Source organism: Oratosquilla oratoria, chromosome 15, assembly GCF_046742065.1.
Source record: "Oratosquilla oratoria isolate Oo_2021 chromosome 15, ASM4674206v1, whole genome shotgun sequence".
Taxonomy (NCBI): domain Eukaryota; kingdom Metazoa; phylum Arthropoda; class Malacostraca; order Stomatopoda; family Squillidae; genus Oratosquilla; species Oratosquilla oratoria.
In genome coordinates, this window is record NC_134791.1 from 1,665,715 (window position 1) to 1,680,714 (window position 15,000).

Here is a 15,000-nt window from a genome sequence, read left to right on the forward strand (position 1 = left end):
TGTGTGTGTGTGTGTGTGTGTGTGTGTGTGTGTGTGTGTGTGTGTAGCCGCTGGAAGTTTGTTTCTTTTCGTGGCTACACTTCTGGTGTTTGGAAGTTAAATCCTGCGTGGGCCGCTTTCTTGGTTTTATTTTTGTAGAGTGCAAATATCAAGTACAGACGAGGGGACAGGATTCCTCTTGGTAAAAATCATCGGTAAGTTCAGAAGCTCCTAGTCCGGGGACGTAATCCCTTATATAGAGTCCCCATATGGCGACGCCGTCACCAACATGTATACGCAGAAATGCATGTACCATCATTTCTGCGAGAGGTTTATATTATTTTTTTCTACATTGATATTTGTGAGTTATAGTACAATGGATCTAGTTAGTATTAGTGAATGTGTCTTGACGTGGTGTATAGTTTATAGTTATAAGTAATTGGGTAGATATATTGGAATGATTAATGACGTATTTAGCGAAAGAATTGTGGCAAATTGATAGGATCGCGAGATCGTGGCGTCACGCTTACCCGTGTTGTTTGGCGTGATTTGGCGAATGTACAGGTCAGCAAGGTTTGGCGGAATATATTTAGGCCAAGTGTGAGAAGAAAGCCGCCAACGGCTGTCGACATCCTGTTGGAGGTCTGTGGATCACGTGCCATGCGTGTGACATAGATTACGGTTGGTACACATGGTTATAGGATTTTAGTAATAATTACACACACACACACACACACATACACACACACACACACACACACACACACACATATATATATATATATATATATATAAAAATGTATATTTATATATATATATATACAGTGTGTGTATGTGTGTGTGTGTGTGTGTGTGTGTGTGTGTGTGTGTGTGTGTGTGTGCCTATGTGCTTGCTTCCATATATATGTGTGTTTATGTTATGAGTGAGAGAGAAAGAGATAGAGGAGAGGGAGTGACAGGAGAGAGCGAGAAAAAGAGAGAAAGAGAGAGCGAGAAAAAGAGAAAGTCACCCTTGCCACAAGTGGAGTTTGTTGAATTGAACTTTGTTTTTCACAAATGAGAAGAGGACCTGAGGGGGAGAGGGGGAGAGGGAGAGAAGAGGGAGAGTGAGGAGAGGGAGAGAGGGGGAGGGGAGGGGAGGGGGGAGGGGGAGAGAGGCAGGGCAAGGTTAGATGACTTTATGGATGGGAAGGATTGGTGGTAATGGACATGGAACTGCCTAGTGTAGGCCTTATGGTCTCTTGCAGTCTCCTTCATTCCCATGTTCTTATGAGAGGAGCAGGAGGAGTCGAAGGGAAGGGAGAGGGGGAGAGGGGGAGGGGGAGATGGAATTTCTGAATGACGTAAGATTTAGCCTGAAGTTAGAGTGAGATGAAATTGGAATATATTTCCACACTTTATGATTTTTTTTTTTTTTTTTTTTTTTTTTTTTTTTTTTAGGTATGGCGTTCTTTAATGAAGCTCCCATATATATATATTTGTTTTGACACCGTATATGGATTTCGTTTTTTCTTAATATCTTTTAAAAATACTTTGTTTTAGATTCTTCAACGCTCATTTGAAACTACGCCTTGCTCCACTGCATGTGACCCACGCGGTGCGTTTTTGTGTAGGCTACCCTACTCATAAGAGGGAAAATATTTTGTATATTTCCCGCCTAGGGTATTGATTACATAAGATTCATACAGGGAATGTTTCCGGAGGGGAGGAAGAGGGCTTTAGTGACCCCCTTACGGACCACAGTCGCGTAGCTTTCTTTTATTATTAAATAAAATTCCGCGTCAACCAAGGATAGAAGCGCTGGTCATCGAAGACTTGACGCTCTCAGGGCCAACGACATTGAGAAGAGGAGGAGGAAGAGGAGGAGGAGGAGGAGGAGGAGAAGGAAGAGGAGGCGGAGAAAGAGGAGGAAGAGAAGGAGGAGGAAGAAGAAGAGGCGGAGGAAGAGGAGGAGGAGAAGAAACAAGAAGAAGAGGAGGAGGTGGAGGTGGAGGAAGAGGAGGAGAAAGAAGAGAAGGAGGAGGAGAAAAAAAAAGAGGAGGAAGAGGAGGAGTAGAAAGATTAGGAGGAATAGGAAATACAGGAGGAGATGGAAGAGGAGGAAAAGGAGGCGGAAGAGAAGGAGGAGGAAGAGAAAGAGGAGGAAGAGGAGGAGGAGGCTGATGAAGAGGAGGAGGAAGAAGAAGGAGGCGGAAGAAGATGAGGAGGAGGAGGAGACGAAGAGAAGGAGGAGGAGGAAGAGGAGGAAGGAGGCGGTGGTGGAGGAGGAAGAGGAGGTGGAGGAAGAGACGAAGGAAGACGAGGAGGAGGAGGAAGAAGAGGAGGGGGAGAAGGAGGAAGAGAAGGAGGAGGAAGAGGAGGAGGAGGAGGAGGAAGAGGAGGGGGAGAAGGAGGAAGAGGAGGAGGAGGAAGAGGAGGAAAAGGAGACGAAGGAAGAGGAGGAGGAGGATGCGGAGGAGGAAGGGGAAAAGACGAAGAAGGTGGAGGAGGAGGAGGAGGAGGAGGAGGAGAAGGAGCAGGAGGAAAAAGGAAGGAGAACGAAAAGAAACGAAATGTCTGAGAACTGTGTTCAGCCCAAATGGAAAACGGATCGAGTAAAGAAACGATAAATTTAGAAAAAAACAACGAATAATTTAGAAAAAAAAAATGGTTATGGGAAGGAGATTAACTTTGAATTTAAAAGAGAAAGAGATTAGGCAAGGAGATTAACCTGGAGAATATTTGGTTCAAGAATCGATTAGTTTAGAGACTAGATTTTATTAGAATGAGATTAGACTAGTTTGTGAATTAGATTTTATCTAGATGTATCAGAGGTAGACAAGTAATGATAATTTTAATTTCATAACTACATAAGAATTTCGACTTTTTTTTTTAATTCATACGATTTCACTATTTTCGATATATATATATATATATATATTATATATATATATATATATATATATATATATATATATATATATATATGTCTATTGCCAATATTTGTTCTTACGATGTAAGTTGACCTTACATCAACCAATCAATCAATCAGTCAATCGTACAGATTGTACAAGTCAAAGGCGAAGAGAAATGTATGTATGTATGTATGTATGTATGTGTGTGTGTATGTATGTATGTATGTATGTATGTATGTATGTACGTATGTATGTATGTTCGTATGTATGTATGTATGTATGTATGTATGTTGTATGTATGTATGCATCTATGTATGTGTGTATGTATGTATGTTCGTATGCATGAATGTATATATGTATATTCAGTACGTACGTATTTATGTACAGTATGTATGTATATGTATGTATGTATGTATGTATGTATGTATGTATGTATGTATGTATGTATGTATGTTGTATGTATGTATGTATACACGAATATATGTATGTATGCATCTATGTATGTGTGTATATATGTATGTGTGTATATATGTATGTATGCATGTATGTACGTATGCATGCATATATGTATGTGTGTATTTATGTATGTATATATTTACGCATGTATTTATGTATGTACGTATTCCCCGAAAACCTTTGGGGAAATAAGAGACGTTGTCCAAACGTTTCCGTCCATTTCGACATCGTGAGGGAATGGAGGTTGAGGACGTCAAAATAGACGAAAACGTTTGAACAACGTTTCTTATTTCCCAGTGGTCTTCAGCATGTTTTTATATTCACGTGTAAACGTTTTACATGTATGTATGTATGTATGTATGTATGTATGTATGTATGTATGGATGTATGCATGTACGTGTATTATATATGTTCGTATATATATGCTTGTATATACACATGCATACATATACGACTCATCGCCAGAAATGGTAAAAAATAAATAAATAAGCAAGATAGTTAATAAATGATAAAAAATAAATAAATCAAAATAGAGTGGGTTTCGAGGAAAGGGAATATATATATATATATATATATATATTTATATATATATATATATATATATATATATATATATATATATATATATATATATACTAGGCATTTACACCGATGTACACAGGGATGGAGAGACCGTTTATGGTTTTCATAGATGTTGAGAAGGTATATGACATCATACACGATGTTTTTTTTTTCAATTTCAACCAGTTCTTTATCGTATGCCAATTGTACCACTAATCAAATTTCTCAACCAGCCATTTTCTTGGGTGAGAGTATAGGCCTATTACGATTCAAAAGATATTTGATAATGGTAGGAGAGTATACCACTCGATCCGAGATAAAAAAGACTAATTTGTTTGTTTGGAAAATCTTCTTGGTTTCAATTTTTTGTCTTATTATTTATTTATAATTTGTTATCTATTTCTTTTTATTAATTATATTATCAACCTTATCTTCAAACCATCCATGGACACGAGAAGCGTCGGGGGACGAATGAGGAGTACCTACCTCGAGGGGCTGACACTTGGTTCCAGGACTCATCAACTTCATTTATATATCTTACATCATATCAAACATGGGGACATGACAACCGGCGACTCCTCGCCTCTCCCCACCACATAGAAAGTCCTAAATGAATCAAATACAAACAAGTCCAATGGTTCTTCCCAGAAGGCTCTGTGTGAAGGGCCGAAGATCGTTGCCAGACGTTTTGGGGCTGCGGGTTTTCAATTTAATGAGACCCGAGGTAGTAATGATTTGATTAATCAATTATTTAATTGACTAATTAATCATTAAGGGTTAAAAGGAACACACGAAGTATGACATAAAACATTTTATTCGTAGTGACTAGATATTGATTCAGAGAAAACAGGATATCAAGATTTGTCGTCCATAGAAAAATATATTCTACTTATCACAGATTACAGGTTGCCAGAGGGACCTATTCCCGGACTCTACAGGATCTCCGGAAGCTACAAGAATCCCACTGCGCCTCGCGTTCTACAGCTAGAGACAGCTGCCAACCGACAGCTCGACAGCTGAGTTTCTATAAAGGGGGAAAGGGGGTTTGTCGTCTTCTTCTTCTTCTTCTTTAGTAATCTACCCGTCTGATGCAGTTATGAGGCGGTGTAGGTGAACGCGAAGGTCTTCGGGTCTTGGTCCAAAGGGTCTCGAAGTCTTTGCCCAAAAGGTCTCGAAGTCTCAAGCGCTCAAACACCTCAACCCAGAAGGTCTTGAGATCTCAACCTAAGTCTCGAGAACTGAACCCAAAGGGTCTGGAAGTCTCCACCCATGAGGTTCTCAAGGTCTCAAGGCTCCAAAGACCTCGACCCAAAAGGTCTCGAAGTCTTTGGCCAGAAGGTTCTTGAGGTCTCAAGAGCTCAAACACCTTAACCCAGAAGGTCTTGAGGTCTCAACGTAAGTTTCAAGGAATTAAACCCAAAGGGTTTGGAAGTCTCCACCCAAAAGGTTCTTAAGGTCTCAAGGTCCCAAAAGCCTCAACCCAGTAGGTCTTAAGGTCTCAACCCAAGTCTCTAGGTCTCAAACCAGAAGGTTTCGATGTCTCAGCCTAGAAGGTCTCAAAGTTTCAACCCAAGAGTTTTCGAGGTCTCAACCCAAAGGGTCTTGAGAGCTCAACCCAGACGGTTTCCAAGGTCTCAGCGTCTTAACTCAGAAGGTCTCAAGGTCTCAGCCCAGAAGGTTCCCAAGGTCTCAAGGTCTTAACCCAGAAGGTCTCAAGTTCTCAGTTCAGAAGGTCTCAGCGTCTCAACCTAAAAGGTCTCGAGGTCTCAACCCATAAGGTCTCGAAGTCTCAACCCAGAGGGTCTAAAGGTCTCAGCCCAAAAGGTCTCAGGCTCTCAACTCAGAGAGTTTCAAGGTCTCAGCCAAGGAGGTCTCAAGGTCTTAGTCCAAAAGGTCTTGAGGTCTCAACCCAGAAGGTCTCAAAGTCTTAAGATCTCAACCCAGAACGTTTCAAGGTCTCAGCCAAGGAGGTCTCAAGTTTTCAGTCCAGAAGGTCTCGAGGTCTCAACCCAGAGGGTCTCGAAGTCTCAACCCAGAAAGTCTCAGGCTCTCAGTCAAGGAAGTCTCAAGGTCTCAGCGTCTCAACCCAAAAAGTCTTAAGGTCTCAACCCAGAAGGACTCAAGGTCTCAGCCTAGAAGGTCTCAAGGTCTCAACCCATGGGGACCAACCCACGACCTGCAGAAGATTCTTCGGTTCACCTCCACCTCGGAAGGGGGAACCCCAGGACCCGTGACACTCGGAGGGCCCCTCCTACTCCTCCTCCTCCTCCTCCTCCTCGAGAGGCCCCATGGTCACCCTCTGGTGATCCCGAGGACCACTAGAGCTGCGTGATAGGGTCCGAGTTTCGACACGAGGGCAAGTTCGGGCCGTCCGCGTTCGGTTCTTCGGGAGAACTGGCCGACTGACTCCCCCCCGACTCGGCCTCCAGCAGGTGACTGGAGGACGCCGCTCGGCGAAGGGGGACTGTGTTGCTCGAGGGGGAGACCCCGCACTTGGGGTCGACGTGCAAGGGACTGTATCCCGTCTGGCCCACGAGTCGGCCCAGAAGACCCCCCGCGCCGTTCTTGAGGACGTCGTTCAAGGACGACGTGCTGAGCCTCAAGAGGTCCAGAGCCCCGCTGCTGTGCGTGTTGGACTCGCCCTCCGCCCCGGAACACGACGTCGAGTCGTCCTCGGTGGTCACGGAGTAGTCGAGGACGACCGCAGAATCCGGCGTGATGTCGAGGATCTGCGGACGTGTGGCGTTGGGCGTGGGCGTGGAGTTGACGGGTTGGAGGGGGAGGGTGAGCGCGTTGAGGCCCTTCTTAGCCTCGAGGGTGAGGCCGTCGGCTGAGGATATGTCCGTCAGGTAGTCGACGTGCATCTCGGACTGCGAGGAACAGGAGACGTTCCCGGAGCTTGGCGTCAGGAGCGAGGTTATACGGGCAGTGTGTTGCGGAGGCGACGCCGAGTCGTATATAGGCTCGTGCGTTGGCACTATGCCTTCCTTCCGGTGCCATCGCGTGGCAGTCGCGTGGGGACTCGAGTACATGCTGCTCTTGTTGGACTTGAGCGAGTTCGTGTAGTACGGGGCTACTTCGTAATTGTCCCTCGAACTGTTTCGAGCGAGGGTGTTCGGTGGCTTAAACTCCTCGAGACCGATCGGACTCCTTTGGATGAAGTGTTCGAAACGGCTGTTCGGTTTACAGGTGGCGTACGGGCGTAACGGGGCGGGTCTCGTGGGCGTCTTGGCCTTCTCGGAGGAGTCTGCTGTGGGCGGAGGGGCGCAGTAGTAGCGCGATCCTCCCGGAAGCGTCGCGCTAAAGGGCGTCACGTTGGCGTACGGAGACGTGGGCGTGCCCGGCGAGATCTTGTGCAGGTTGTGGGAGGACTGACGAAGGACGTCGTCCATAGCCTGTTCGGGATCGATCTCAGTTCGGAACCTGACGAAGCCGCTCTCGTTGACCAACATGGAGGAAGGTCTGAAGGCGGCGGTCGAGTTGGACCGATCTCTGTTCCACATGAGCTGGAAGTCGGACGTGACCGAGTCCAGAGTCGAGGACTTGTTCTGCTCGGTCCTCCGGTTACCTAGGGGCCGCGGTCCAGTGGCACTGGCGTTGGCACTGCTCCAGGACAATGGGGTCTTCTTCAGTGCCAGTGTGTCGTCGTACTTATACCCTGGAGGATGAATCGTATACGTCCGGATCGTCCCCTTCGAGCTCAGAGTCGGGTAGACTTCGGCCCCTTTCCCGATCTTGCTCTCCGAACTGCTGCAGCTGTTGAAGACCGAGAAGATCTTCTGCTCGCCCTCGACCTCCTTGGCGACGACGTGGGTCTGCGTCAGGGCGACCACGACGGCGATGATCACCCACAGACAGATCTCGAGGATTCTGGAGATTGTCTGGTAGGTCCACCAGGCCCATATGTGCGTTGGGGTCACTGGGGGCCCGTGGAGAGCGATCAACCCGTACAGCTGCACAGCTACAAGGAGCAGCTGGGCCACAGCTGCTGCTAGGGTGAGCCTTGCTCCTCGGCTCAGCGTCGGCCGAGGGAGACGTCTCGGAACGGTACCGCCTTCAAGGTGGACCCTTGTGAAGGTCAACCTCACGAGTTCGCCCTGCTGGCGGACGGCGGACCTCTCCACGCTGCTGAAGACCCACACGTACCCGACGCAGAGACTCGTGGCCCAGATCGCCGTCACCGCCTGCACGACGACATGGAGCGGCGCAGTCTGCGAGCCCATGACCCCGACGACGACGTCGGCGGCGACGCTGAGGCCGACGTGGAAGGCGACCATGGTCGCGAGGGCGAGGGGCGTCTGGAGCCTCGGCGGGAGGAGGCTGGTCCTCGTGGCCCGAAGGAGGGCGAGGACAAGGACGGCAAGGGCGCCCACGATACACGGAGCTCCTGTGTTGAAGAGGAGGAAGGAGAGAGGCGGAGGGAGTTTGTTGTCGCAGTTGTATGCGTCGTGGAAGAGGTAGACGCCTCTGAAGAAGGCGGCGAGGAAGAGGAGGAGCTGGATGGTGACGAAGTACCCCCGAGGGAGGAGGTGCGAGCAGGCGTTGAGGCGCATGAGGGCGCAGAGTGCCAGGAGGGAGAGGAGGCTGAAGACAATGGCACTCGAGTATACGTGGACCCACCAAGCGGCACCGAGCTGGACTCTTGCGAACTGCCAGAGGCGAGACTCCTCGGTGGTCCCGTACTCCGTCGAGTAGAAGAAAGGATTCCCCGAGGGCCTCTGGCTCCGGTCGTCCCCCTTGGTCGGCGAGGGGGAGAAGGTCGTCCTCAGGCGGTGGTCCTCGAGGTTCGTCTGCGGCGTCAGGAGGATATCCGGGCGTCTGAGTTCGTAGTGGACAGCCGCTCTTTCGGGATTATCCGAAGGAGGCTGAGGGTCCTGGAAGCTACTCGGGGACCCGACGGCTATGCCGCCGGTGGGCAAGAACCGGAGGACCTTTTCCTCTTCCTCCTCCTCCTCTTCGTTCTCGGTAATCACCCAGTTCCTCCTCGTGTCCTTCGTCGTCGTGGTCGTCCTGTAGGTCGTTCTCGGGGGAGTCGTCGTTGAGGTCGTCGAGGTCGTACTTGGGGAGGCAGGGGCCTCGGTCGTAGCCCCGTAGGCCACGCCCCTGAAGATGGCCGCGATCTCGTGCTCGATCGACGCCGTCGAGTTCGTCGTGGGTCTTCGAGTGCGATCTCCCCACTTCGCCAGGAGGCCGAGGTTGGTGGAGAGGTTCCTCAAGCGGGGGCGATGGGCGACGAGGGCGGCCGAGGAGGAGACGAGACCGAGCTGGGCGTGGGCGCCGTGAGGGCCGTTCCTGTTACCCTCGAGCAAGAGGAGGGTCAGGGTGAGGAGCAGGATGGAGGGGGAGGTGACAGCAAGGGGCCGTGTCGCCATTGTCGAGGAGGACCTCGGAGGAGTTTCTGGTCTTGCAGGTCAGGAATTCAGGAGGAAGGCAGCAACAAACATCTAAAAAAAAAAGAAAGAAAAAAAGGAAAATTAGTACAAATAAACCCGTTTGCGTATACACCACAAATATAACTTTATTTAATTATATTATCCTTATCGTACTATTATTATTGCTACTATCACTATTGCAGTTGTTGATGTTGTTGTTATTATTATCTATCAATTTTGTTTCTTGTTATTATTATCATCATAATTGCTTTTATATATTTATTCATTTATTTGTTTATCTGTTTATTCAATTATTTATTTGTTTATTTTATCAATGAGAAACTCGCTAGCCTCGGCGATCAATCGCCCTTCACTCATCCTCCCTTTCTTCCTCTTCCTCCCCCCCCCTCTACCTCTTCAGGAAGAGGGGGAGGAGGAGGAGGAAGAGGAGGAGCAAGAGGAGGAGAATGAGGAAGAGGAGGAAGAAGGAGAAGAGGAGGAGGAAGAGGAGGAATAGGAGGACGAAGAGGAAGAGAAATAGGAAGAGGAGGAGGAGGAAGAAGAGGAAGAGGAGGAGGAAGAGGAGGAATAGGAGGACGAAGAGGAAGAGAAATAGGAAGAGGAGGATGAGAGAGAGGAAGAGGAAGAGTAGGAGGAGGAGGAGGAGGAGGAGGAGGAGGAAGGCCGAGTTCGAGGCCGAGACCCGTACCCCTGAACAGAAAGAGTGACCTCAAAGGAGGCAGCTGGCGTCGCCTAGACATCGGTTCCGTTGCCGATAAGGGCGACAAGACATTAATTCGCCCGACAGACTTTCTTCCAAAGAGAAAACGGAAAACCGGGGTGTCACGTGACCCCACCCCCACCCCCCTGGGGTACCTGCCGGACTATAGGAACTATAGGGACTAACCGTAACAACTACAGGAACTATAGGGACTATCCGTAACAGCTATAGGGACTATAGGGACTGACTGTAACAACTGTAGGAACTATAGGGACTATAACAACTATAGGAACTATAGGGACTATAACAACTACAGGAACTATAGGGACTAACCGTAACAGCTATAGGGACTATAGGGACTGACTGTAACAACTGTAGGAACTATATGGACTAACTGTAACAACTATAGGAACTAACCGTAACAACTACAGGAACTATAGGGACTATCTGCAACAACTGTAGGAACTATAGGGACTGACTGTAACAACTATAGGAATTATTGGGACTGACCGTAACAACTATAGCAACTATAGGGACTATGACAGTTATAGGGACTAACTGTCACAACTATAGGAACTAACTGTAACAACTATAGAAACTAACTGTAAAAACTATAGCAACTATAGGGACTATGACAGTTATAGGGACTAACTGTCACAACTATAGGAACTAACTGTAACAACTATAGGGACTAATTGTAACAACTATAGCAACTATAGGGACTATAACAACTGCAGGGACTATAGGGACAAAGTGCAACAACTACAGTAACTATAGGGACTGACTGTAACAACTGTAAGAACTATAGGGACAAACTATAACAACTATAGGAACTATAGGGACTATTACAATTATAGGGACTAATTGTAGCAACTATAGGGAGTAACTGTAACAAGTATAGCAACTATAAGGACTATAACAACAATAGGGACTATCTGTAACAACTATAGGAACTAAAGGGACTGACTGTACGAACTATAGGAACTATAGGGACTGACTGTAAGAACTATAGGAACTATAAGGACTAACTGGAACAATTGTGGGAACTATAGAATTAACTATAACATATATAGAAAATGTAGGGATTAACTAAAACATTTACAGGATCTATAGGATTAACTATAACAATTATAGGAACTAACTATAACAATTATAGGAACTATAGGGACTAACTGCAACAACCATAGGAACTACAGGGACTGACTGGAATAATTATAGAATAAAACTATATAACTAATTATAACTACAGGAATTATAGAAACTAACTGTAACAACTATAGGAACTATAGGGACTAACTGGAACAATCATAGGAATTATAGAACTAACTGTAACAACTATAGTGACTATAACAACTACAGGAACTATGTGGACTGACTGGAACAACTATAGGAACTATAGGGACTAACTGTAACAACTACAGGAAATAATTGTAACAACTATAAGAACTATAGGGAAAATTATAACTATAGGAACTAACTGTAATAAATACAGGAATTAACTGTAACATCTATAGGAATTATAGGGACTAACTGTAACAACTACAGGAACTATAGAAACTAAGTATAACAACCACAGGGAATAAATGTAACAACTATAGGAACTATAGAGACTGTAGGAACTGATTGTAGTAACTATAGGAGCTATAGGAACTATAGAAATTAGCTATAACAACTGTAGCGACTGTGGGAACTAACTATAACAGCTATACTGACTTTAGGGAAAATATAGATTAGAGGGATTAAATATAGGGAATATAGGAACTATAGAATCTCTATGGACTATAGTGACCATAGAAAATATAATCACTATAAGGACTATAGGGTGAATATGGAAACCATAGAGATTATATTATAGTGACTATAGGAACTATAGGAACCACAGAAACTATAGGTACTATAGGAACTATATGGGAGGAACTCCGACCAGAAATGGCTTTAGTTATTTTATTATTGTGGGCGCCAGGTGATTTTATTCAGCTGAGGGGGCGTCTCCATTTATTATAGTTCATATAGATTCTATAGTCACTATAGCTAGTCTCTATAGTTCCTATATTCCCTATAGTTTGTCCTAGTCCTCAAAGGATCTCTTGCATTTAATAAAATCGTCTGGCAACGGTCAGAATAAATGTCTGATATCTTAAATCTATGTCTAAGTCTGCAAAGTCTTATCTATATCTAAAAGTTAGAATATATTTTGTGAAAAATCATTCGTATTATATTTAGGGTCAATATGTCTAAGAGTTCAATATGTCTTCAAATTTTCGTTTAAATGGGATATTAAAGACTATGTCTAAATCAAGATTATGGCTTATTTTCATAATAACAAAGGGAAATTCTTCAAATAAGAATATATATATTTGTCCCTATGACTATGTCTGTAAGGCTCATATATGTCTAAAACATCTCAATTGGCTTATGATAACAGAGTACAATATAAAATCATATCATTATCATATTACTAAAATGTTATCATGTAATCATATTATCATAACATTATAATCATATTACCACATATTGTCGTATCATGTTATATTGTCATACTATTATCATTCTATCATATCATGACATCATGTTATCGTGTTATCATATGATTATCATATTATAGAACAACTTTCTGCAAAATTATTATTATTATTATTATTATTATTATTATTATTATTATTATTATTATTATTATTATTATTTTACATCTTAACTAATTTGACAATTCTCACGAATAACTCCAACACTATAATAACAAAAATAATATAAAACAAAACTCAATAATAAGTCTAGGAATCATATAAATATATATATATATTCACGTTTCAATGTTTCAATCAATTTCTGCATATATGCCTCCTCGAGATTCTCGATGTTGACGGTTTAGAATTAAAGTGAATTGTGGTTGATATATATATATATATATATATATATATATATATATTCATATCAAATGGACAGTTCCTTCACCAATTATGCAATTGGTTAAGTCACTCCATTTCGTACGATTGGGATAAGTTGGAGTCCTCAGCCCGACTACGTCTCAGTTTTCGAATATGCTTCCATTGATCTGATTTTAGTCTCGATCGTTTTTGCAAGCAATTTAAATGAAAAAAGATAGTGTGGTTCATGAATACATTACATATATATATATAATATATATATATATATATGTGTGTGTGTGTGTGTGTGTGTGTGTGTGTGTGTGTGTGTGTGTGTGTGTGTGTGTGCGGACTGAAAATATATAATGTATATACTATAAAGAAATTATATAGATATATGTATATATTATTTACATCTATATATATATATACACACAAATATATACGCACACATATATATATACACATATATATATACATACACACATATATATACACATATATATATACACATATACACATATATACACATATATATACACATATATATACATATATATATACACGTATATATACACATATATATACATATATATACACATATATATACATATATATACATATATATATATAGATATATATATACATATATATATACATATATATATTTGTAGTATATACATATCCTTATATATATATATATATATACATATATATATATATATATATATGTATGTATGTATGTATGTATTATATATATTCTAAACAGAATGTAGTGGCACATTTGTAAATGACACACAAGAAACCCACAGTCGGACAAAATAAACTTCGAATGAAAGAAGATTCTATATTTCGGCTATCAACTGTAGCCCTCTTCAGGAAAGTGCATAAGACAAAGGACAAAGGGGACTTATAAGCTACAGAAACACAGAAAAGAGAGGGAACGTGGACTGATGGCATTACTCAGACGCGGGGTGAAATGGGGTGGCGGAGGAGGGTGAGGGTGAGGAGGGAGGGATTTCTCCCCGTCTTCTCTTTCTCTGTATGAGGGGACGGAGAATGGGGGTCGTCGATTAAATGAAGCGGCCTTGCTACATTTTCTTCAGACCCAGGGCAGTGGGCGAGATGCAGGGATGACCCGTCATCCAGGAGGAGCCAAGAAAGGAGGGAGGGAGGGGTGGTGAATGGGAGTGGAGTATGTGGGGATGAAATGGGTGGGAGTGGACATATGTCTTTGACTTTGGCTACCTCCCTTGTAAGGGGGAAAACCCTTGGTATATGTATGTATATATACATACATATATATACGTATATATATATATATATATATATATATGTATATATATGTATATATGTGTATATGCATATATTGTATATATATATGTATATATATATATATATATATATGTGTGTGTGTGTAAATATCCATAAACATACACGCATACATAAAAATGCACACACACGCACACGCGCACACACACAAACACATTATATGGATTAAATATCATTCAATATTCAGTACAACAACTCATAAATGAAATTAAATAGAAGAGATTTTGGAATGCAATCGCGGCATCAAATTTTCTCAGAACTTTTCAAAATGTTTGGAGTTTTGTAACTGAGCAAATGTTGCTCTTGACCGAAACTTTCTGAAAAATGTGACAAAACTTACTGTCGCGAGTGTACAATAACAATCAAAATTCTTGGGCCAATTTGTCATTCCATTGGTTTCTTTATCAGTTTTGTTGTATAATTTTTAATGTATTTTGTATACAATGCTGAGTACGGACGACATGGTATTTCTTTTATATAGAAATATATAAAATATCAATTAAAGTTATATTGACATAGTGGACGTTATTGAATGTGTCCAAATTTTGTGTCACTCTGTACACGTTCCTATAAAACTTTTAAACAAATCACCACCAATATTGAGCTTCAGTATTTAAACAAAAACAAATAAAAATCGACAATATAATAAATTACTCAATTCTTAGCAGTTGAAGAAAAATCTCATGGGAAATTAATTCAATCATTCAAATTATTATTTGTTGTTTCAAATATCAGAGTTGGAATATACAAATGAAAATATAGAAAAACGCTCATTTTTTTACTTTTTTTTGCGAAAAGGAAAATTAAATGTCAAAATATTT

General features: G+C 42.8%; 1 protein-coding gene across 1 annotated transcript in view; it reads right to left on the reverse strand.

Annotated features, from left to right (window-relative positions):
• Positions 1-5,921: 5,921 nt before the first annotated feature.
• LOC143033228 (uncharacterized) overlaps positions 5,922-15,000 on the reverse strand; it is a 15,806-nt gene continuing 6,727 nt past the window's right edge. The window contains exon 2 of the mRNA XM_076198410.1: positions 5,922-9,334. Coding sequence (XP_076054525.1) covers positions 6,209-9,262 — 3,054 coding nt within the window. The 5' untranslated portion in view covers positions 9,263-9,334 and the 3' untranslated portion in view covers positions 5,922-6,208. The remainder of the gene's footprint in view (positions 9,335-15,000) is intronic.